The sequence below is a fragment of the Cyprinus carpio genome, chromosome A21 (genome assembly GCF_018340385.1).
Source record: "Cyprinus carpio isolate SPL01 chromosome A21, ASM1834038v1, whole genome shotgun sequence".
In the NCBI taxonomy this organism is placed as follows: domain Eukaryota; kingdom Metazoa; phylum Chordata; class Actinopteri; order Cypriniformes; family Cyprinidae; genus Cyprinus; species Cyprinus carpio.
This window is the reverse complement of record NC_056592.1, coordinates 6,406,238-6,429,669: the sequence shown is the minus strand read 5'-3', so window position 1 is coordinate 6,429,669 and position 23,432 is coordinate 6,406,238. Positions and strand designations below refer to the sequence as shown.

The 23,432-nt window shown below is 36.0% G+C and overlaps 4 protein-coding genes across 7 annotated transcripts; 2 read left to right on the top strand and 2 right to left on the bottom strand.

Moving 5' to 3' along the window:
• Nucleotides 1-1,051: 1,051 nt before the first annotated feature.
• LOC109045217 (ubiquitin-associated protein 1) lies at nt 1,052-6,485 on the bottom strand. The gene is made up of 7 exons (XM_042778758.1): nt 6,302-6,485; nt 5,169-5,217; nt 4,903-5,027; nt 4,020-4,823; nt 3,246-3,404; nt 3,052-3,153; nt 1,052-1,831 (listed from the first exon to the last, which is right to left on the bottom strand). Exons 2-7 carry the CDS (start codon nt 5,206-5,208, stop codon nt 1,691-1,693), a joined length of 1,371 nt encoding a protein of 456 aa, XP_042634692.1. The 5' UTR covers nt 5,209-5,217; nt 6,302-6,485; the 3' UTR covers nt 1,052-1,690.
• Nucleotides 6,486-7,347: 862 nt separating this feature from the next.
• Nucleotides 7,348-13,440, top strand: LOC109045222 (ubiquitin-conjugating enzyme E2 R2-like). The gene is made up of 6 exons (XM_042778757.1): nt 7,348-8,072; nt 8,662-8,862; nt 10,931-11,017; nt 11,153-11,250; nt 11,685-11,819; nt 12,993-13,440. The coding sequence occupies exons 2-6, from the start codon at nt 8,686-8,688 to the stop codon at nt 13,246-13,248; spliced, it is 753 nt and encodes a 250-aa protein (XP_042634691.1). The 5' UTR covers nt 7,348-8,072; nt 8,662-8,685; the 3' UTR covers nt 13,249-13,440.
• Nucleotides 13,441-15,513: 2,073 nt separating this feature from the next.
• On the bottom strand, nt 15,514-18,745 carry LOC109045220 (bis(5'-nucleosyl)-tetraphosphatase [asymmetrical]-like). Its single transcript, XM_042778756.1, has 3 exons — nt 18,593-18,745; nt 17,555-17,713; nt 15,514-17,267 (listed from the first exon to the last, which is right to left on the bottom strand). The coding sequence occupies exons 1-3, from the start codon at nt 18,674-18,676 to the stop codon at nt 16,974-16,976; spliced, it is 537 nt and encodes a 178-aa protein (XP_042634690.1). The 5' UTR covers nt 18,677-18,745; the 3' UTR covers nt 15,514-16,973.
• On the top strand, nt 17,075-20,617 carry LOC109045219 (Rieske domain-containing protein-like). 4 transcript variants are annotated; one of them, XM_019063066.2, is made up of 5 exons: nt 17,591-17,731; nt 18,150-18,254; nt 19,529-19,707; nt 19,880-19,914; nt 20,020-20,617. In XM_019063066.2, exons 3-5 carry the CDS (start codon nt 19,557-19,559, stop codon nt 20,329-20,331), a joined length of 498 nt encoding a protein of 165 aa, XP_018918611.1. In that variant the 5' UTR covers nt 17,591-17,731; nt 18,150-18,254; nt 19,529-19,556; the 3' UTR covers nt 20,332-20,617. The 4 variants fall into 4 exon arrangements, with proteins under 4 accessions (XP_018918612.1, XP_018918611.1, XP_042634689.1 ...); XM_019063067.2 differs by lacking the exons at nt 17,591-17,731; nt 18,150-18,254 and adding an exon at nt 17,075-17,213; XM_042778755.1 differs by lacking the exon at nt 18,150-18,254 and having other exon boundaries at nt 17,597-17,731.
• The last annotated feature ends 2,815 nt before the right edge of the window (nt 20,618-23,432 follow it).

Genomic DNA, 23,432 nt, shown 5'->3' with positions numbered 1-23,432 from the left:
TGAGGTAATGTGGAGATATCTGAACAGACAAACACGTTCCTCTGGTGACCAAAGCTGTAAAAGGCCATTCAAACAGTTTCTAAGGACCCCAAAAAAATGTGCCACAAGCATTCACAGTCTCATTTTCAGATCATTCTATTGCACAACTATCATGAGCACTACTGTTCAAAGGTTTGGGGTTGGTACGATTTATTAATATACAACTTATTTTTAAAAAAAAAGTCTCCTATGCTCACTAAGGCTGCATTTATTTAATCATAAATACAGTAAAAACTGTACTAATGTGAAATATTCTTGCAAATTAATTGAACTGTTTTCTGTTTTAATATATATTAAGATGTAATTTGTTCCTGTGCTGCAAAGCAGAATTTTCAGCATCATTACTTGTCTTAAGTGTCACATAATCATGAAGAAATCATTCTAATATGCTGATCTGCTGCTCAAGAAACTTTCTATTAATTATCAATGTTGAAAACAGTTGTGCTGTTTAACATTTGTATGGAAATGTTATTTCTGTTTAAATTTTGTGACAATTTTTTTTCAAGATCCTTTGATGAATATAAAGTTCAAAAGGAGAGTGTTTATTTGAAACAGAAATCTTTTCTAACATTATATAAAGTTATAAAAACTGTCACTTTTGATCAATTAAAATGCATCCTTCCTGAACAAAAGTAATTATTCTTTCCAAAAAAAAAAAAAAAAATCATCCTGCCCCCAAACTTCTGAGCAGTTCATGCATCTATACAGTCTTTAGCTTTTTCAAAAGATTTCAGAATAAACCTCATATTAATGTTTAACCTCATTACTGTTAATATTTTCAACATCTTTATTACAGATGGAAACCAACAGTGTATCTTTACAGATCTTTAAATATGTTTATATTAACATCTGTGATTCAGTGTGCCCGTGCAGTATTTGCATGTCAATTATTTGAAAATGTGGCGGCATCGTTTAAATTTCTCAGCTCCAGCTGAACTTGCCAATTTCTCTTGCCAAATGTGTTCGTTTAAGTTTTATATTGAAATGTGTGTTAGTTTAATTGAGATTTTTTTCTGTGAAATTGTTTACTGCAGATTAGTTCTGTTAAAGCAGTTCCTAATCAAAGAGCAAAGAAACACAATCTCAAAAAAGAACCAATGAAGAAGGATAAAGTGTTTCCACCAGTCGAACATATAAACAATGTATGAACAAACAAACAGCAGAGACGGAATAGAGAGAGGGCACTTCTGTGGGGTCTCTGTTCTGCCATGGGTCGTATGTATTGTATGAGTGTTCAGGTTTCAGTTTCGAAAGCCTGCGTCCAGCAGCGGGAGATGGCAGCGTAATAGCTTCGAGTGTCACTCCGAGTCTGTATTCTATCAGTGGGGCTACGCTCAGTTCTGTTTCTCCAGCTCCGCCCATTCTAGCCTGTCACCATGGCAATAGAGACACTAGCCAATGCCGATTCTAAGAGGAGGATTCGGCTCCTCCCACTCATCATCATTCTAAGATCACTTAACAGACATACAGCTGAGGAGGGATGAATGCACTGTTGAGTGGTGCCATCAATCCCTTCCCCAAGAGGTATATCTTTATTAGGGTACAAAATCAGTTGTCTTGTCTTAGAGATAAGAGAATCCCATCCTTCCACAGCCAGGACCCCTCTGAGAGCCAAAGGAGGGCTGGCTCCAGGAGGGGAGACTCTCGGGGCTCAGCTCGCAGCTGCTCGGGCCATCAGATCCTCCAGCGCCTTGTCCTGGTCGTTATTGTGCACGAGCAGTACCTCTTTAATAGTGTCCCTCTCAAAGCCCATTTCCCCAAACCGAGACATCAGCTGCAGAAACTCCAAAGCCTGAGGAGAGAGAATGTGTAAATTCAAACGCATACTGTCATCATTTATTCACCTTCTCTATGACTTTTTATTCCGTGCAACATTAAAGGAGATGTAATGCAGAATGTCCTGGCTGCTCTTTCTAGACAGCAAAACTAAATGGGCAGGACTCAAAATAAATAACAATAGACATACACGTTGCCCATTGGTCTTCTGAAGCAGTGCAATAGCTTTGCATAAAGAAAAGGTGTTTAAGTCATTATTAAGTTCTTAAATCTAATTTAAGCGTGTTTATAATGCAAATATATTTTGCAATTTGTAATATATGAACTGAATGGGATTTGATAGCTATGGCAGAGGGGACAATTTTCTAAAATTTAAGATGTAAAGACTTAAATTCAACTTACGTTTTGCCAATTCTAATATTTTGAAAATGTTTTATGCTCACGATAGTTGCATTTATTTGATCAAAAATACAGCAAAAACAGTAATATTGTGAAATATTATTACAATTTAAAATCCAATTCTAATATTTATTTTCAAATGTAATTTATTCATGTGATAACGTGCTGATTACTTGGTGCACATGATCCTTCAGAAATCATTCTAACATGCTGATTTGGTGCTCAAGAAACTTTTTATTATGATCAATGCTGAAAACAGCTATGGTAATATTTGTGTGGAAAAGTTCTCTTTTTTTAGGATTTTTTATGATTGAAATTGTGTAAAGAACATTTTTGCATTTGTATAGAAATACTATAATTTGTATAAATTACAATTTATAAATTTTGTATAATTTTTTTAAATTCTTTATTGCTATTTTTATTAATAGTATTAATTTCTTTTAAAAAATTCAAACAGCAGTCAAAAAGTCTTCAGGAATGACAAAATCTAAAACTAACCCTATTCACATACTCTTTAACAACTCTGTTCTTACAAAATATAATTATTTTAAAATTCAAATACATGAAAACAAGTGCACATGCAAATGTATATTCTATTTAGATATTCTTGTTTAGGTTTGCAAAAAGGTGGAAAATTCACAGTAAATTTCGGAAACATTCCAGGTATTTTGGAAACTTTCCAGGATTTTTTGTTTTATTATTGGGATTTATGAAAAGTATTGGGAATTTTTATGTATATTCTATCTTGGAACTAGATCGTTCTAGATTAAGATATTTGAGATCTTGTAGTTGTAAATCAATCTTCGTGTGTATTTGTGACTGTTACAATTCACCCACCTTTTCCTCTGAGCCCTGGTACATCTCCAAGCACTCCTCCACAGCAGTCGCATCAAAACCTTGATCGCACAGTCGACTGTGAGTAAACAGGTATTCCAGCACCTACAAATGAGACAAATGCTATAAAATGTCTTGTTTACATAAACAAACAGTATCACAGACATGCAATGTAAATAATCAGACTAAAAAGTGACCTGCTCCACATTCTGTCCTTGTCTCTGCATGGCTTTGAGAACACCCTCATAGGAATAACCCATGCCCACAATTGTCTCCGCACACTGTCGTTCGCTGGGAGAGAGGCCATGTAGGATCGTGGCAGCAGGCGAATGGTTAGTCGCCGTGAAGGGGTTTGACTACAAAGATATTTCAGAGACAATCAATTTAAATATTTTCAGCCCAAGCTCATTGGAAAAACATGCCTTTGTCTACATTTTTGGAAAACTCAGAAAATCTACCTATACATACATTCATTGCAATTTCAAGCTCAAATGACCACTAGTGGCAATAAAACACTAACAACTTTGATTATAGGGGGAGATTATCAATTAATAAAGACTTGTATTTATGCAATCACTTGCATAAGACTATGTTATGATCTTAAATCTCTTGTACAATAGTGCATAGTTTGGAAACTAACACATTTTGACACCTGCACCACATAACCAGCTCCATATGTATAGCTTTTCTGATGTAGTAAACTTGCTCTGTAGCTCACCTGGTACAGCATTGCACTTGTGATGCGGAGCGAGCCCAGTGAAACACAAATCATATAGATAAAACTGAACCCGCTTTTAATGCTACTCACTAAACATTTTACTCTGAAAGTGTTGCAAAACATGCAAAAGCTATGCAATATCATTTTGCTAAAATGTCAACACAGGTATGTTTTTCCAATGAGCCTGCATTAGCTATTTTACTTGCTAACAGTTAGCACTGACAGGCAAATGTTTCCGCTTGTGTTACGATACCTGCTTCTGTGTCCCATTCTGAGGGAAGACAGGTTGCTCTTGTGGGAGTGTCGTGTTGGTATTTGACGCTGTTCTCTGCAGGGATGGTGGCGTGCCGTTGGATAGGTTGCGTGGTTGGCCTGCTGGGTAACTGCTGAGAGGCGGTTCCAAGGGAGAGTCTACTGGGTCTGAAAGCTTGGGGAAAGTCAGTGAGCGAATGTTACAAGGGCGGTCGGCGTCAATCTGTCCACAGGGGGTCCCAACAACCCCACCCCGGTCTAAGTCCAGCAGTCCAACCAAACCATTGGGTTTATGGAAGATTCCTGCTTTGGCCTGAAGAGGTGGCGTATTACTGGGAGAAGCGGGGCGATGTTCTGCTGGAGGTAGCTGAGGAGGCGAAACGGACGACTGCGGTTGGCTCTGCAGGATATTCCGTAACTCCTCTTTGTCGTCCAGTGTTTTAAGCTCAAGTTTGTCAAAAGGGTCCTCCTCTCGCTCAAAGTCAGCTAAGTTCAGACTCTGCGGGGCCGGGTTGCTTGGTGCTGGTCGCGTCGATCCAAAAGATGGGGCAGGGAGAGGCATAAGGATTGCATTATGCCGTAGGCCAGCTAAAACTGGGTTCAATGCTGGAGGGACAACGTCCTGCTCATCAGAGGGGCGCGCTTTCTTCCCTCCAACCAATCCAATGTCTGCATCCTGACCTGCAGCTTGCCTTTCGTTTTCAGAGTCCGTCCGGGCGGCTTCCGCTGCTCGAGCCTCAGCGGCTCGCGCTTTGGCGAGTTCTTCCCCCCACTGAACGCTTCGCCTCTCTAGACTAAAGTCATACTAAAGGGTAAAGCATAGCATTAATTATTTCTGACAAAAACACTTGTATAAAGGAAAGTTGAAGTGAATTTTCACTTACTTGCAGATCCGAAAGAACGGTATTACAATCAGACAAACAGAAGCCAATGGGAAGACCCACTTTTGAAGGACAGCGGAATTTTTCATTGAGCTTGAAGGGAACATCATCAAGATAGCTGACGGGTCCTGAAACATCAAGTGAAGTAACAGAAGAACAAGAAAAGCTAATTATTTTAAAATTAAGTCATTTATTTATGATGTATTTTTTCTTCGTGTCTATAAAAAAACAACAACAAAACAAACAGGACAGATGATTGGCTGACTCACCGTTGTTGTGGATATCTGATCCAGACTTCCTCGCAGCCATTGAGAGTAACTAAAGAAATAGACAAATAACATAAATTCACACACACTGCAGTCAGTTTCCTATTTTTCCTCCCCTGAACTCTCCCTTTTCTCAAATTTTTGAACATAAAAGTTACAATAAATATATGCAATACTTCATAACACACAAGGATTTGGATATCTTTGGCTTTTAAACCGTCAAAATTGGCAGAGAAATATAAGAAAGACAGAACTGTATGTTTAAAGGATCAACAGAATTGGTTGCTTGCCCTTATGTCAACACAATACTAAAAAGACTTGCGACACTACTGAAATATGTTATTTAAATTTCATTTTTCTAAATCTTTTTTAAAATCTTTTGCAATATTATAAATATCTTCACTGTCAATTTTAAAAGATATAACACTGCTTCACATTTAATGTATTAAGAATGTTGTTTGCATTAATTGTTTAAAATGCTCTAAAAGTGTAACTGTAAACAGATAAGCTTCTTCATCTACAGGGAGTTTGCAATCTAAAACATATCAATAAACTAAGCACACTAAAATAAGCACTAGCACAAAAATATACCACATGCTTACAAACAGGACGATAAAACCGGTTTTGAGGTCATTTCACCACCCATGATCTCTTACATAAAAAGCATAACAGCTGATCAGAAAGAAAAAAAATCATAACCAGTTTGGTAACTACATACATCTAACAGATTTGTTGCGTAATAATAAAGACAACAAGAAATTCATACAGACAGCAAGCTAGATGAGTCCAATAGCAGTTCAATTTTAACAATAAATCTTTAGATATACTGATGATGAGACAAGTTGATTTATGCTGAAGCTGGATGATGACATATTTCTTTCTGGCCCCTTACCAAGCTACTGCGATTTTCTCCTTTTCTGTCCGTCAAAAAAATCAAATTACGAAAAAACGTATGAACTAAAATCAAAAATCTGATACGTAAGAACTAGACAAGAACGGAAACGAATGTGAACGTTTTGTTAAAAGCAACTGTCTAGTTGTGTTTCAGTTCAGGTTAGTGAAGCGACCTAACAGGGCCCGACTTCCTCTGCCACCGCCCCTCAAACTGCCCCTGCGTGTCCCACCGGTGTCCTTACCAGTATCTGCTCTGTCTTCGGTCTCCGAATAGGTGTCTCACTTGTCTTTAGACATACAAGGCCCGGTCGACGCTCTCAGATGAGGAGATTTACTGAAAACCGAGTATATTTCCTGCTTCATCGAGGAACGCCATCTTGGTTTGACCGCCTCCTTTGGTTCCTGTGTGACGACATGCGTTGCCACTGAATGACAACAGTTTCGACCAATCAGCGAAGAGCTGGGGAGGAGACGTCATCTGTGGCGGCCTTTGCCATAGACTGTATAAAAACAGGCCTTTGCACATGGGTTCAGCACGGGTTTGAGTCCATCAACCTGGAAAAGGAATGTTTTGATGTATTTTAGTTAGTTGAATATTGCTTATTAGTGAACTGTAATAACCATTAAGTAAATGAGATTAAATTGAAAACTCTATCTATCTATCTATCTATCTATCTATCTATCTATCTATCTATCTATCTATCTATCTATCTATCCTTTCTTTGTTCCATCCATTAGACTACACAGTCAAAAAGGTCTTATATAAAAAAAGAATAAACATTATGCAAAGTAGATGATTTTGGCATAAAAAGGATATAAGGTTATACAGGCCAACATTTACATTTGGTCATTTAGTAGAGCTTTTATCAAAAGCAGCTTACAAATAAGGACAATAGAAGCAATCAAAATCAACAAGAGAGCAATGAATAGTAGTGCTTTACCTCAGGGAATTGTATTTCTGCTTACTTTTCCATTTTAATCGTTTTATTTTTATTTATTTATTTATTATTATTATGCATTTTAATTAGTGTTTACTCATCTTTATTTAGCCTATATTTCTTTTTTATTCTTACTCTGTTTTTTCGATTGATAATTTTATTTTACGTTTTGCTTACTAAAATGTTCTCATATATATCCCATATTTATATAATTGGAATATAATATTTTTTATGTATGTAATGGGTACTACCTATGTAATACATACATATGTTGTTGTGTACAATAGTTGTCCATGAGTGAAAAGTATTTACAGTTGAGTGTCCTGCGTCATGACGCACTCGCGTACAGACATGCACAGGGCAGGCACGCACTATGATACCCGGAAGCGTCAATAGAAGCGATTGAGAAAGGAAAAATATTATCACCTGTCGATTGCGTTCAGATATCTCTTCTGCGCTCCCATTAATCTCCATATACCACTTCCACAACACCCATACCCTTTCGTTAATTCGCTTTCGACTCGGTCTGGACGGATAAAGCAGAGCTGGCAGTGTAATTCTTTGCGCAAACGGGGGGTTTTGGAGGTGCGTTATAGCCTCGCAACAGAACAAATGTAAACAAGCAGCTGATCAACTGTGCGGCCGAGGACGCGCAACGAAACGGCGTGATGACAGCGACCCGCAGGGTTTGACAAACATATCCTGCATCATATAAAGCCAAATTAGAGATGTATTTGCATGTTGTAGAGTTTTTGTAAACGTTATAGCAGTACACGAGGACAACTGGCAACCAGCGGCACATACAAACCCAACGGCTTATTTATTTATTATTAATGTTTTTTACTGATTAGAAGAGTGATGAATAGATTTATTTGTCTTAATATCTGCTTGAATATTGGATAAGTTAACGTCTAACAATAAAAGCAACAGGATTCGAGAAATAACAAGGGAAGAATAAGGTTAACAGTCCCTTCTGGGCCCCACGGAATAAATAAATATCAGAAACGTATTAATATTTACATGAAGCTGGAAGCTTAAGGCACCCAAACATCACATTTCCTGGGGAGCAGCACAGGTAACAAACAGTGTATAAACATGTTTTTATTTATCAAAATGTTGTTGCATAGCTTTGGCATACGAAACTAAACATACATTTGCACAGACTTTTTTTTCTTTCATCTTGTTCAATATCTTTTCCATTTGCAATTCACCTCTCAACAGCCAAATAACATAACTAATCTACTAAACGTGCACATATATATATATATATATATATATATATATATATATATATATGTATATATATATATATATATGTATATCAACATGTTTAGACACACACACACACACACACACACACACACACACACATAGTTATATATAATATATATATATATATATATATATATGTATTAGTTGTTTATTATATATTTTTTTGTTATTAGTTGTTATTTTTTTTTTTTTTTTTTAATTTTTTTGTTTTTTTTGGTAATACTGCATATAATATTCATATGCATTAATTATGAGCAGCAAGATATTTAGAACAAAAATAAATAAATAATAATTATTGTTGCCACAATGAGATAATGCAAAAAAATAATAATAATAAAACCTTTATATATTATTCTGTGATCAAACTAAACCTGTTTTTCTTGAATTCACAGTAAAGCTGAAGGATCAGGACTGTCATGGCACACCAGCAGATGCCGAGCTCTCAGAAGGCTCTGATGCTGGAGCTCAAATCCCTGCAGGAGGAGCCAGTGGAAGGTTTCCGCATCACACTAGTGGAGGAGTCGGACCTGTACAACTGGGAGGTGGCCATCTTTGGCCCTCCAAACACACTTTATGAAGGGGGCTACTTCAAGGTAACCCCTGTGTGGATTTAAATGATGTTCTTGATAGCTTACCAATGAACTAGAATGTTGCGAGTCAGATAAAGCAATTCAAAGTCTGCATAATATTTCATTTTGAAGTGTACCTCACATACTTGTTCTCCCATGTTTTGCACTCTCAAGTTCTTTGCCTGGTGGTGCGTTCCTTATACTCTAGATCTCTTTTTTTTTAGCCCTGATAGATATGAATGACATCTTGATATCAGAGCTAAAGAGAAAGACCGTATTCAGCTGTATTTCCTGTGTTCACTACTTATTCTCATTGGTGTATTATCAACTGCAATAGCCAGTACTTTCACAGTGATGCAGCCCTCAAATTTACCACAACAAAATTCCTCAGCATTCCTTCGAGGTTATATTATTGTATCATAATATGCCACAGGTATTTGGTGAAGTTTTATTTATGAATTTAGGGTAGCAACTGAATTGCAAGTATCATCACTTACTCACCAATAGATCCATAATGTTGTTAACTCTCATCTACATCTTGGATGAGTAAATTCTTGGGTGGGTAAATTTTCATTTTTGGGTGAACTATTCCTTTTATATGTTTAAAAAATGTGGATTGATTCCCCCATGACTTTTGAGGAAGGATTACCTTTTGTCCGAATAGTAAAACATTTTATATTTTTGGGCAGAGAAATTACACGCTTCACTTTTAAATCTTTTTAATTAATGGCAAGTACCTTTATAGTACCTCATAAAGCATAAAATCACCCTCAAACAATATTCTCTTTCTGTCTTCCATAATCCTATAACTGAACAGCCATGGCCCAAATGCATAGTCTAGGACTCTAGGTGATATACTGTATCTAATGCAGCATGTTTTAACAAAGATTATGGTATCTTTCTAAACACAGGGTTGGGTTCCACCCATACTTAAAATACCAAAGTATTTAAAATGTGCATCTGTCAGGCCTCAGCAAGATATTGCATGGATAGAGATATTGCATCTTTGGTGAATAGCATTTATAAATTGTTATGCAAAAAATAATGTGTATTTTCTTATTGTTTATGTGTGCAGTGTTTCCTGTGAAAATTCCAGCTTCAAAGAATTGTGTCATTTTTTCCAATTTATTTCTAATGATCGCTAATGGAGGAAGTCAGATTAGATCAGGTTTTAGCTTTCTAACACTAAATGCTGTGACTGAGACTCATATTTTCATTCACACTCTCACAGCCTCGCAAGTAGAGCACTAGCCAGTTCATGTAGTTTGACACGTAATCAGCAGTCAACAGCAGAGGTGAGTTGCAGGAGTCCCACTTGCAGAGAAGATACAGTCTCAGCAGCACTGCACTCATGTTTAAAGCAATAATTCACTCAAAAATGACACTTCTCTTATTATTTACTCACTCTCATGTCATTCCATACTGTTTAGCATTCTTTATATTATGTGGAACACAAAAGGAGGGAAGAATGTGATAATTTTAATTAAAAAAACACTCTTCAGGTTTCAATCTTTAAAAAAGATGCAGAAGCATCGTAATAGTATCATAAAATTCCAAGTCCTATGAGTCATAACTTAGCTTTCTGAGGAAAAGACAGAAATTTTAATTATCACCAATATTCACTGCAAACAGCTCTATTTGGTGTCTGAGCAGTTTCTAAACAAACAAATCATTCTGTTGAGGATTAGTAATTAATGACAGAATTTTAATTTTCGGCTGAACTATTCCTTAAAAACCGTATGCATGGCCATAGCCACATTACCTATAACTGCTCTCACAATCACTGCCGTTTTTAAAACTAAAATCAAAGCCCCAATCACTTTCTAAATCACTATTGTTATTATAACCACGATCACGATACTTAAGCACTGTGCTGTCATCTGTCATCTCAGGCATGCTTTTTGCACCACATCAGAAACCTGATGAAGAGTACATGATGTTGAGATTCATGAGGATTATGTTGATATGAATCTTTTAGTCTAATGTGTCCTTTCCATTTTTGGACTGATTAATAATGGCTCATTAACTAGTTATAATACGGCTCATATGCAAGCTAATAATGCTCCTTGTTCCACTCTGCCTCTTTCCCCAGGCCCATATAAAATTTCCTATCGACTACCCCTACTCTCCTCCGACCTTCCGATTCCTCACCAAGATGTGGCATCCAAACATCTATGAGGTGAAAGTGCTTGTGTATGCATGTTTACTGTGCCGCTAGCTCCAACAATTGGATTACAACAGTTTAAAACTTACATTAGTAATCATATAGTAACAATGTTGCCATTGTTATGTAATGTACATCTCTCAACCCTAGAATGGCGACGTGTGTATTTCTATTCTCCATCCTCCTGTGGATGACCCTCAGAGTGGAGAGCTGCCCTCAGAGCGATGGAACCCCACACAGAATGTCAGGTATTATGGTGAAAATACCCACAATTACCCTCAAATAATTGCTGTTCTTTTGAACTTTCTATTCATTATAGAATCCCAAAAAAGTATAATATTTTCCACAAAAATATTAAGCAGCACAATTGTTTTCAGTATTGATAAAAATATGAAATGTTTCTTGAGCACCAAATCAGCATATTAGAATGATTTCTGAAGGATAACTGAAGACTGGAGTAATGTTGTTGAAAATTCAGCTTTGCATCACAGGAATAAATTACATTTTAAAATATATATAATAGAAAAGAGTAATATTAAATTATAATATTTCACAATAGTACTATTTTTTGATCAAATAAATGCAGACTTGGTAAGCACAATAAATTTTTTCAAGAACATTTCAAAAATCTTAAAGACCCCAATCTTTTGAACGGTAGAGTAACGTGTGTGTTTGTCTGTAGAACAATCCTGCTGAGCGTGATCTCGCTGCTTAACGAACCCAACACCTTTTCTCCTGCAAATGTGGACGCCTCTGTCATGTTTCGCAAGTGGAGGGACAGCAAAGGCAAGGACAAGGAATACGCAGAGATTATAAGGTACGACCACTTTATCATTTAAATGACTTCCATGAAAACACATACTAATCTTCTTCCATCAAAATGCCTCATGATTGATAAAATAGGTGGAAAAGTTCAATAGACTGAAGTAGAGGAGTTAAGCTGTATCTTGAGATCAGAATATCATAGAGACATGGCCATGTATGTGTTTTTGACTTGGGCTAGTAAGCATCAACCCTGAACATTCCAAAATTTGCTTGTACTTTGGGAAAATAAGTGAAATATGTTTATACATGTGGCTGTTACATTTGCAACTGTTAAAAGAAGCTGTGAAGCCTTAATTGATTTGCAGATATTCCAGCAACGTGCTAACACAAAACTCATAACTGTATAGCAATGCTTCAACAGCCACTCAGAATAACTTAGTAACAGCAGCAGCACCCTGGCAACCGCCCAGCACACCCAAGCATTGTGCACAACTTGTATATTCTTCAGGAAATTGTCCAAATTGAACTATACCACTGAGATCTGAGTTGGCTGAGATCTAGATTAAACATTGATTGAGGCCAAATGTTGGCCCAGCATGTTTTCATTGCACCATCCCACTGAAGTGTGTCTTTATTTCCCTTGGCCAAGTAAATATTAGTGAACTTCTCCCTTATTGACATTCTTTCCTAACAAAAAGAAAGTCTCTTATGCTCACCAAGACTACATTTATATATATATAAAAAAGGTATTTTGTTATTTATAAGAAATATTATTGTATTAATTATTATTAATATTAAACATTAATATTGAGAAATATTATGTTAAAACAATTACTCCAGCCTTCAGTGTTACATACTCCTTCAGAAATCATGCTGATTTGTTGCATAAGACACATTTCTTATTATAATCAATGTTGAAAATATTTGTGCTGCTTAATATTTTGTGGAAACCATGTTAAATGCATTTTTTCAGGACTAGACCGTTCAAACAACAGCATTTATTTAGATTAGAACGTATTGGTAGCATTATAAATGTCTTGACTGTCACCGTTGATCAATTGAATGCATCCTTGCTGAAAAATTATTAGTTACTTAAAAAAAAACAAAAAACTTACAGACTCCAAATTTTTGAATCGTAGCGTATATTTAGAGACAGTTGTTACTTTTGCAGCTATTACAGTAAGCCTTAACAGGTTTGCTGACACTGTCTTTGCGTTTTGCACAGGAAGCAGGTAATATCCACGAAGGCAGATGCAGAGCGAGATGGAGTTAAAGTACCAACGACGCTAGCTGAGTACTGCATCCAGACTAAAGTGCCTTCTCATGACAGTAGCTCTGACCTGCTCTATGACGATCTATATGACGACGACATAGAGGAGGAGGAGGATGACGACGACGAGGCAGAGGCTAGTGGGATTGGCAGCGAAATGGCCGGGGACTGTTTTGGGGACGAAGACGACTCCGGCAACGAGGAATCTTGACCTCCTTCCACCGTTTCCGTGACACTGACCTCTCACTATTCTTTACCCTGACAGCCTCATGTTTCAGTTTCTCTTTTCCTGTGCTTAAAGCTTTCTGTTTCCACTCTGTTCCAAAAAAACTCATTAATTAAGATCTCTGTCCTTTTCTGCACCTCCCCGTTTCTAAGTAAAGTACATTTTGGCTTCATAAAACCAGTCATTTTTTGTAACATTTCACATCCCACCTTCTCCTGCCTCTTAACCTCAGGGCTTTTGGATAATCAAAGCTTGTCAGGCCACCTTAAACATGTTCATTTCAAAATATTTTTATTTTATTTTTTTTATTGCAACCTTTTTTTGAGGGCTAGTTCCCTCATAATTAAATTCTGATGTGATTTACTCACCCTCACATTGCAAGAGAAATTTTGTTAAGCTGTTTTGAAATTTTTTTCAAGCTGCTTTTCCTTATAGGTAATAACCAAACAATCCCAGGTTCCAAATACACTTAATTCCTCTACTAAATAGTAGGCTATAACAGTAAATGAGAGAAAAAAAAAAGAAGAATTGCAATATGTGAACAAAAAATTTGATAGAAACTCAATTTCATGATATAAACTCGCAAATCAGAGAAAAAAGGCAGAACTGGAAGATATAAACTCGCAAGAATAATTGCAAGAATGTAATTGCAAGAATAAATGAATTTATTAATTAATAATAAATAATATTATTACATGGCGGAAACAGTAACAAAAAAAAACACCTGTGAGATAATAAAAATAAAAATAATGACTGAGATGTAATTTAAAATTCAGAAATAAGAGATGTAAACTTAGAATTCAGAGGAGTGAAAAAAGTCAGAATTGCGAAAAACAGTCCAAATTGCAATATAAAGTGGCTTCAGAAGAGGAAAAGGCCAAAATTAAGTTGTTCCTTCACTGAAGCCCTCATTTATGCTCCAGGCCATTGATTCTTGCATGTTGCGTAACCAAATGCAGTTCGCCAGTTTGAATCAACAGAGCCATACAGATTAGGAATATCATGAGGGTGAGTAAATAATGGTAAAACTTTAATTTTTAATCAAACTAACCCTTCAACCCACCCCCATGAGCTACTTATGCCTGGTAAAATCACCAACAAATGAATGTTTTGTTCATTTTCCAGATTTTCAAGTATGTAGTTTCTTCAGAACTGTCTTTGCAGTATAGGGCTCCACTGATTTCACTATATGTTCCTAAATTCCCACTTTTCCACAAGAAAGGTAAGTATTCAAGGGTGGACAAATGGAGAACAAATGTTTCCTTCTCATTAAATTTAAGTGTCATCATTTTGACCAGCCATCCACATCAGCAGGGTCACCTTCACAACTACATCCTCTTATCCGCAGCTCCTACACCCAAATTACATGAGCTTTTTGAGCCATTAAATCACGGTGTCAAATTATATGGCAAATTAAGGTGCTTTCAAGTGCTCAGCAACATTGGCATTAAAACTACTTCCAGCGCACCTTCATTTCACTGACCCAGAAACTATGATGAGCCTGTTTAAGTCACTATGATGATGTCCCGCGTTCAGCCCCTAATATTCCATCCACCAATTTTGGCTGAAGGTAATTATACTGTTCTGCTTATAAATGTACACATACTCTCGGTAAGTGAACACATATGAGTGTTCAAGCAGCTGTAACAAACAATTTCCCTTTCTCACCAATTTTGACGATAATCTTGGAGTTTTTTTTTTAAGTAGGGGGTTTGAGATCAGTGAATGCTGAGGACATTTCACTCATTGGTGTGAGCCCTCTCATCCTTGGTCTTATGATTTTTTGCGTTGGCAGCGGTGCTGCTGTGGGCCGCAGCTTTCAAGAGCATGCTTGTGTGTTTTATATGATGTGTCAATCCTCCGATGAGGCACGCGAATCCCTAAGGTCACTTTAATGGGGGTGGAAGCATAGACGTTTATGCACATGGGGTCTCAGGTACACCTTAATTCCCACAAACCAGCCAAGGACACGGATGCTAACTCCTGGTCCTACGAAACCCCTCTGGAAGGGAATGTGGATGTGAGGATCGTGAACGGTGCTCTTGTATTCACTGAACTTTCTAGAACAATGGTTCCCGACTCAATCACTCCCTTAAACCTCTGGACTAGGGGCCGAAAGGGCTCAACAGGTGCGTGAATCAATTAAATCAGACTGGATTTTACATTCAGCAAGAGACTCTCGGTGTATAACACCCCTGTGCACAGCAAAACGACCATGTCCATTTCAAAAAGTGTTGTGATGACAGTGGATTTGTCTTGAAGGCTTTTATTATTTGTGTCATGATAAGCGTGTTTTTAATGTTTCATTAATAATTTTTTGGTATTCATATGCTATTCTTTGACAGGATTTGTGGTCCCGAGTCAGATCACAACAACCGAAGTTCAATGCATTTCCTTTCTCTTGTAATGTTGTTAAAGGGAATATCATTCTAAATATTCACAAGAATGGTACGAATGAATCTGAATCGATACCTATTTCAATTCTAAACATAAGTATTTGAGTTTGAGGTGGGTGGGGGTTGTCCAGTATGGTAATTTTTAAGGCTGTGCTTGTATGATCACAATACAATTCATTTTTGTGTTTATGTACAGGAGTTAATGCTCCTTAGCAATTAAACCATTAGAACAACACATTTAGAGGTGCTAATGACAGTGTTGTTATCATTGACAAAAACTATTAAAAAACATTTCTGTCAATTGAAATAAAGCTAAAATCAAATCTAAACATTAGATGACAATTTTAAACAAAAAATGTACAAGTTTGAACAGGTTTAAATTACTAACTGAAATCCAAAACTAAAAAAAATAAGTTACAAATATTTTTAAATAAACTAATAAAAATGACAAACACTTTAAATAAAATTTAAATAAAAATATAAAAATAAAGCTCATTTAAAATATTTACAAAATAAAATAGAATTTAAATAATACTAAAACAACATTGATTCTTGAACAGTGTTTTTCATTATAGTTAATAAATTAGGACAATCTGCATGATGCAGGATTCATAGCAAAATAACATACAATTTATAGATTATTTCTGATGGACCCTAAATTTCAACATTGAAAAACTTTTGCGGAAAAGCGACAGATTGGAAAATGTGTGTGTGTGTGTGTGTGTGTGTGTGTGTGTGGAATGACCAAAAACCCCAGCATCTCAATACTTGCCTTCTTTTTTATAAAGCACTGTTTTATTACCACAGGGATAAAAAATTTGATTCATATGTTTATTGTTTCATAATCCACTCATAAGCCCTGTAGTCTATCAATTTTAAGCATTTTTGTCAGTGTGTGTGTGTTTTTATTTTTTTATTTTTTTGTGAGGCTTCTCAAAATTATTTTCCGTGGTAATTAACAGTATGCCACAGATGGCGTCATTAGAGCTTACCTCATATTGAACCCACAACATTCTTTGGAATGAATGGCAGCTTTGTTTTGTTTGTTGCTGGAGATTTAGAGGTTGTGGGTTTTGTCTTAACATTTTTAACAACTTGGAAGCAACCTATTATGAATTCAAATTAAATTCAGCTTAGCAAGTAGAGGCGAAAAAAGGACGCAAGTCATAAGTCTATACCCACGGTCAAATTTCATACAACACATCAGTTCCACCTTTAAACCGTCATTAATTCAATATCCTAAAACAATTTTATAAAGATGAGTGCAAGTGTTTAACTCTGTCAGTGTCTAAATTTCAAAACCAAGTGTAAATGTTACTGTTTGCCCTGTGTTTCTAGATAATGCTGTGCTGCTGTAAGTGTGTCCTGTAAATCCTGGTATTTTGCCAGCTTGCAGGCTTCCTCTAGTTTGGCCCAGCGGTAATCCTGGTGTTCGTCTGAGAGAATGACCTGTGTGTTTGGGTACCGGAGCTCAGCCAACCAATAGATGACCTCTTTGTCCTTTCCCCGGACCTGATAGTGCAACCTCTGCAGGAAGCCATCAACCATACGCAGGTGATCTTTACCTAAACCTGCTTCCTCCTGTGTCCTCTCCAAGGTCAACATGACCTTATGGGGGGAGGATAATAAGTTATTCTTTCTGTAACAATACTTAGAAATTGAAGATAACTGATTTGCTCCTGACAGGTCATGTGACTTTACTACCTGTAGTAGTTGCAGAAATGGTAGCTGTTTTTTTTTTTTATATTTAGTTTATAAATGCTTTACCCACTCATTTTCTGTTAGTAGAAACAGGCATTATGGTGAAAATAACTCATAATATTATTTTTAATAGGCAGGATTACAGGTAAACCTTGTGGTTCGAATAGAAAGTGAGAGTAAAATGAGTTAAACACAGTAAAAGCATCATGAGGACTGTGAGATGCACCTTTGGGTGGTGTCCAGTGATGTTCCCCGTAGGACGTCTGCAGCAGCAGGAACTCTGTATTATCGGGGGGAGGCTGCTGGGCCAAACGCCGAAAAATGACAAATCCACACGCCCGCAATGCCATAACCTGGAAATACACAGTCAAGTAAAGCACATGCATCCATCTATTATAGTTTTATCATATAAAATGCTTTATCAAATAAAGTGCTTTCTAAAAGTCTTTATTAAACTGATACATAATTTGAGACGTTTGAGAAGTCCTGTCATAGCTAAATTATTTTCTAAATACAGGATGTTTTTATTATTATATAATTATATATTTAAATATATAATTACATACATTTTATTTATTTTTAGAATAGAAAAATCCTATTTTATATACAATTATATATTACTACATTTTAATGTATTTATTTATTTTTACATTTTAAACTTTTTTTTAGTGTTTAAAAATGTGTTGCAATGTTTAAGAAGGCCTATGGTTTGTATAATTTTGTACAAATATTATATACAATCTTTATTTGGAGAATGTTTTTTTTTATTATTATTACTATGCTTTCTAGTGACATCTGAGCAGTTCATACACCATCATTTACCACCTGAAACTACTCTATTATTTGAATTGTAGAAACCCTGCTGAGAAAACCATCTCAAACCAGTCTAAGCAGGTCTGTTTGCTGGTTTTAAATGAGTTTAATCGTCAAATTTACTGTCATTTTTAGCACATCGCATGACAATGGACGAAAAACGAGTTTCTTTATGAAACAACAGTAGACAGTTTAGAAACTCAGCTTGCAAAACAGCTGGTTTAAGATGGGTTTCCCACAGGAAATGTCAACTACAAGTATCCTGAATGCGTTTTATGTCGTTTAAATACAAACTGTGGGATGGAAATACTATTTAACGAAACTGGACTCGCTTATGTGAAACATGCATGTAACGTTACTTACTACTACGCAGGTTAGAACCATTCATTAGCCGCTTAAGATAAAATCATTTCACTTACGTCTAGCCAGTAATAGACTGAGTACTCCTTTTTGTTTAGAATAGATGCTACATAAGCTGGCACATAAAAAAGCGAATGACACATGGAAAAGTGCTTAGTATGCCGACACTACTTTCTGTTTTGACGGCGCATCTGCGTACGCAGTGTGACGCAGTGTGAGTCGCTGCCTGATTGGCTCTCTCAGGGTTAATTTAAATAAGAGGAGTCTAGATACGTTATTTGTTTTTATAATAAATATAAAATGTTGTTTGATGGGGAGGTCTTGGAATGTATAAATATGTCCAATTTTATAAAACTTAATTTTGATATCGGAGAAATCGCAGTGTAAGTTAGTAATCTGTCAGTTAGTAGTGTATCATTCAGTTCCACACATTAATAAACAAAGATGATGCACTGAGAGGGTCCTGATCTGAGGGACTGATAGAGCTGAACGCAGCAGCAGCCGGTGGGCCTGAGATAACGCGACACTCTGCAGACTAGAACAAACTTCAGCCATATAGTACACAGTACGCACGTTTCACAAAATACACAACTAACAGGAGCAGGACAAGGTAAAACAACGCCTTATAATATTTGCTCAGCGATGTCTATTCTAGATATGTGAAGTTTAAAGGTTAATTAAAAAATTTAAATGATAGATTGAAAATATATTTTGATACGTGTGTTAAATACTTGAGCATTTTGCCTTTAGTAAACTAATTTTATAACGTGACAGTGTTTGAGAAGGCCTGTCATAGCTATTTTATCTTATCATAATTGACCTTTTAGTATTAAATTTGTCATTCTATGGTAGCCTATGTGTGGTTTATATAATAAACATATATAATAAATAAATAGATATATAATAAACAAGAACCAAGAACAGTGCATTTATGTAACTTAAGCACCTTCATATGTGAATGAAATATTCATAATACATTTTTCATCTTTTCACAGAAGAGGTCATTTATACCTCACCGCATCCATGGATAAAAACAAGCCTTCTCGTATGTATTTTATCGGCAAGAAAGAAGATTTTGATCAGGCTAAGAGGATGAATGTGACTCTGGATGGAAGAGATATTCTTATTATATATCATCAAAGAACTTTCTATGCAATGGACCTGCAGTGTTACCGTGAGGCTTATTTTTCTGCACTAGAGGGAGACAAAGTAGAAGATTTAGCACTGAAATACAGTAGGCTATTGCTGTTGAGGAAGTGTGCCAGCTAACAATTCCAGAGGCAAGAGGCCAGAATCAAAAAGGCTTTTGTGCATATGGGTGCTAATGACACTTTCTTTTCTTACAGATGCCGGCATTAGTTTGGAGCTCGGAGATATTGAGGTAAAGCCATTTCTGTTGAAGCAGATTCTGTGATCCATAAGCGCACTTGACGCACATTGTTACCTCTCATGTGAACTCTGACCCCATTTAATGTTTCATGCACAGGAAATCAACAAGAAGCTCTGTATTGTGTGCCCAAAGCACAAGTATAAGATCACTCTGGCTGAAGGTGAGGGGTTATACAAGGCAACCAACCCTGCAGAAAAGGTCCCTACTCCACAGTGGTATTCCAAAGGGATAAAGCAGCGAGTGCACAAAGTGATGGAAGTAGACGAAGACATCTTTGTGACATTGTCCACCTGCCCTGGGTGGGTTGAGTCGGACTATTATCAGAGTGAGAAGGGCAGGGCAGAACTGAGAAAAGCACAGGAATCGAAGGATGGAGAAGAAGATGTGAATGCAGATGAAGACGTTTAGTCTGGCAGCAACAGTGAGACGAGAGCTTCAGGGATCCTGAGGGAACTGCATATATTAAGATTGATGATTTCAGAGTCAGTTTGCATGAATAAAACTGCGATTTGACACCATGAATCAAAATAATATCATAGCCCTTTTTTGTGTCAGTGCCAGGATCTCTACATTGCCATGATTCACAGTGATGCCTGTGTTTCAGCTCAGTTTTGTTGGATTTTGCATTGAGAAAAAAAAATATTGCAGAAAAAAAAAAATCACTTTTTAAATAAATGAGTATATGTTTACTAAATGTTTCTCTTTTTTTTCTTTTTTAGAAAAGTAGTCACATGTCACTTTTTATGCATTTGGCAGATGGTTTTATCCAAAGCGACTTGAAGGTATACATTAAAAAAAAAAAATAGTTCATGCTTTTCTTGGGAATGCTCTGAGCTACAGGAATGCAATAAATATAGAAAATAATAATAAGAGACATTCATAATTTGGGATACATCTGACATTGCACTTTTCCCATAATATGATATCTTTAGGTATAACATCTATTTTCAAGCAGTGAGCTCATATTGACATCGATACGTTTCCAATAACATGGGAAAGGAAATGGAAAAGTGCCAGAAATTAGACATGCATGGCGTACATCATATTTCATTTTTTAGATTATAAATAATTTTCATGTGTTTGGCTCCTGCGTGCCGAGGAGTTCTTCACAGCTGTGTAATTATGTGAGGGCCATAGTTGGAATGGTTGTAAAATACAGTTTAGTTTGTATATGTTGTCTAATTGTCTTTTGTTGACACCTAAAAATTGCCAGTTTAGACAAAGCAATGCTCAACTCCAGTCCTTCTCTGTTCAGAAATTTGGGCTTGGTGAAATTTGAAAAATATACTTTTAAAGAAAAAGTACTGTAAAAAAACTATTATTATACTTTAAAATAATTGTATTATATTTGATTACATTATAAATGTACTGCCCCTTTTTATAAGTTTAATGCATCCTTAAAAAGTATTAATTTCTTTAAAAAAAAAATAAAAAAAACTGACCAGAAACTTTTGAACGGTAGTGCATTTATTAATTTTCCGAGTAGCCATGTAATAAGGTCCTGATCGGTTGATGTGAAAATTGACCGACTGATCATCCCTTACATAACTTTTCACAATATATGGATGATAATGCCATTGGCATTTATCTCTTACGCTTGGTACAAAAGGAAGAACAAGAAAAGACTTTGATAAGCATCTTGACTTGGTGTACAAACTAGATAGCCAGATCTCCATTTATGCCTTCCCTTTCCACACTGCAGTTACGGACTAAAAAAAGTTCAATGGTACAGTTACACACTGTTGTCATTTAATGGCTCTGAATGGACTGTTATTCTGTTCACAGTGTGTATCTTGTGTAAGATCAGGAGGTAGACGTCTCTGTAGAGTGGTTGTGATCTCAGGGTCAAGAATGAGGGGCACACGAGGGGCACGTGATTGTGCATTGGAGTAGAAATAAGATTCTGCACGGCAGATGACCTACAGTAACCCATCCAGCCCTTTAAAAACAAATGTTCTGAATGGTATGCCAACCAAGCAGCCCTAAAATAGCATATACACCTTTCAGCAGTGCTTGTAAAAAGTGCCTGTTTTAGAATTTATTTCAGCCTGTTGACAAACAGAAATAGTTTCTATTAGTTTGTAGAACAAAAATGACTGGCAGGATGAATGCTCAGATGAAAGTCAAAATTTGCTAAATTTGTTTACCTTACAAATGGTTGTCAAAATTGGAAAGCAGCACCCCAAAATTAGTAAGTAACAAGTACTGGATTCCATTCAGCAAATGTTATGCAGGCCGGCGTAATGAGTGAATCCTGGAAGTTGAGAGTACTATATTTGAATTAAATCCCACTAGCCAGTAATACAAAATAACAACACTTCATATACTATACTATATCCATAATCTTCAATAATCTTCCTAAGTATAATGATGAAAAATAGACGTCGATGGGTTTGCTTGTATGCTTGTTATGGTAGAGCTAATCCTTTCAGAAGATCAGGACAGCATGACTGATGAAAATTAGGTGGCATGGGAGCTTTGATTCGCTGCAGCTCAGGAGACTTTATGCTATTTTGGTGATCTCAGAGGAGGATCTGAAGGGTGCTGAGGCTTTTTGATGTCATATTGTGGCAAACAAGGCGAATTAAAATATACACAACACTTGGCTAACAATAGAGTTAGAGCCTGTTTATGAATGGCATGTTGGTTTGAGTGCAAAGAATAATAACAACTAATTATCGGAGATGAAGAGGACAAAAAACAAAACAGCTTTTATTCCTTGCATATTAGGTTATAGGGTCAAATCCAATTTTTGAACAGTATTTTCAGCGTCAATACATTGCCTCAAGCAGATCCACTCAGAATTTACTACACCTTTGTACTACACCAGTGGCTCACTATAGGGGCTCACTGGGGTCCTCAGTAAAGGAAGACGTTTTAAAAGATTACAAAGAAAATAATTAAATTACTGCAAACAATCCATTTTTTTCTCTCTCCATAATTCAGAGATATTCCTTTTTTTCTAAATGAATAGGCTGTTTGAGCTGCAATTTTACATTTACATATAATTTAACTTAACTATTATTATTAATTATATATACAAACATAGACTTTTATCTCGTTTGGGTCAGTAAGTTGTTTTTTTTTTTTAAGAAAAAATACTTATATTCAGCAAGGATGTATTAAATTGATCGAAAGTGACAGTAAAAACATTTGGAATATATATATATATATATATATATATATATATATATATATATATATATATATATATATATTTCAAATAAATGCCTGAAATTTGTATCATGTTTAAACACAATTATTAAGCAGCAACTGTTTTTAACACTGATATTAGAAATGTTTCCAGCAAATCTGCATATTAGAATGATTTCTGGATCATGTGACACTGAAGAATGTCGTGACCTCTAAAAATTAAGCTTTGCATCCCATGAATACATTACATTTTAAAATCTATTCAAATAGAAAACAGTTAACTGTTTGTAATAATATTTTACAATATTTTACTGTTTTGAAAAGAAACACAGCCTTGGTGAGACTTCTTTCAAAAA

What these genes read in the sequence shown, in the direction of transcription:
- LOC109045217 (XM_042778758.1), bottom strand. Translation starts at nt 5,208, where the DNA reads ATGGCTGCGAGGAAGTCTGGATCAGATATCCACAACAACG. An exon ending in ATCAGATATCCACAACAACG is followed by an intron (nt 5,028 to 5,168) that starts GTGAGTCAGCCA and finishes TTGATGTTTCAG; the next exon opens with GACCCGTCAGCTATCTTGAT. An exon ending in CCGTTCTTTCGGATCTGCAA is followed by an intron (nt 4,824 to 4,902) that starts GTAAGTGAAAAT and finishes TTTACCCTTTAG; the next exon opens with TATGACTTTAGTCTAGAGAG.
- LOC109045222 (XM_042778757.1), top strand. Translation starts at nt 8,686, where the DNA reads ATGGCACACCAGCAGATGCCGAGCTCTCAGAAGGCTCTGATGCTGGAG. An exon ending in ATGAAGGGGGCTACTTCAAG is followed by an intron (nt 8,863 to 10,930) that starts GTAACCCCTGTG and finishes CTCTTTCCCCAG; the next exon opens with GCCCATATAAAATTTCCTAT. An exon ending in GGCATCCAAACATCTATGAG is followed by an intron (nt 11,018 to 11,152) that starts GTGAAAGTGCTT and finishes TCTCAACCCTAG; the next exon opens with AATGGCGACGTGTGTATTTC.
- LOC109045219 (XM_042778755.1), top strand. Translation starts at nt 17,682, where the DNA reads ATGACAAATCCACACGCCCGCAATGCCATAACCTGGAAATACACAGTC. An exon ending in ACCTGGAAATACACAGTCAA is followed by an intron (nt 17,732 to 19,528) that starts GTAAAGCACATG and finishes ATCTTTTCACAG; the next exon opens with AAGAGGTCATTTATACCTCA. An exon ending in TGGAGCTCGGAGATATTGAG is followed by an intron (nt 19,915 to 20,019) that starts GTAAAGCCATTT and finishes TTTCATGCACAG; the next exon opens with GAAATCAACAAGAAGCTCTG.
- LOC109045220 (XM_042778756.1), bottom strand. Translation starts at nt 18,676, where the DNA reads ATGTGTCATTCGCTTTTTTATGTGCCAGCTTATGTAGCATCTATTCTA. An exon ending in CAGTCTATTACTGGCTAGAC is followed by an intron (nt 17,714 to 18,592) that starts GTAAGTGAAATG and finishes GTGTATTTCCAG; the next exon opens with GTTATGGCATTGCGGGCGTG. An exon ending in GTCCTCATGATGCTTTTACT is followed by an intron (nt 17,268 to 17,554) that starts GTGTTTAACTCA and finishes TCCCCCCATAAG; the next exon opens with GTCATGTTGACCTTGGAGAG.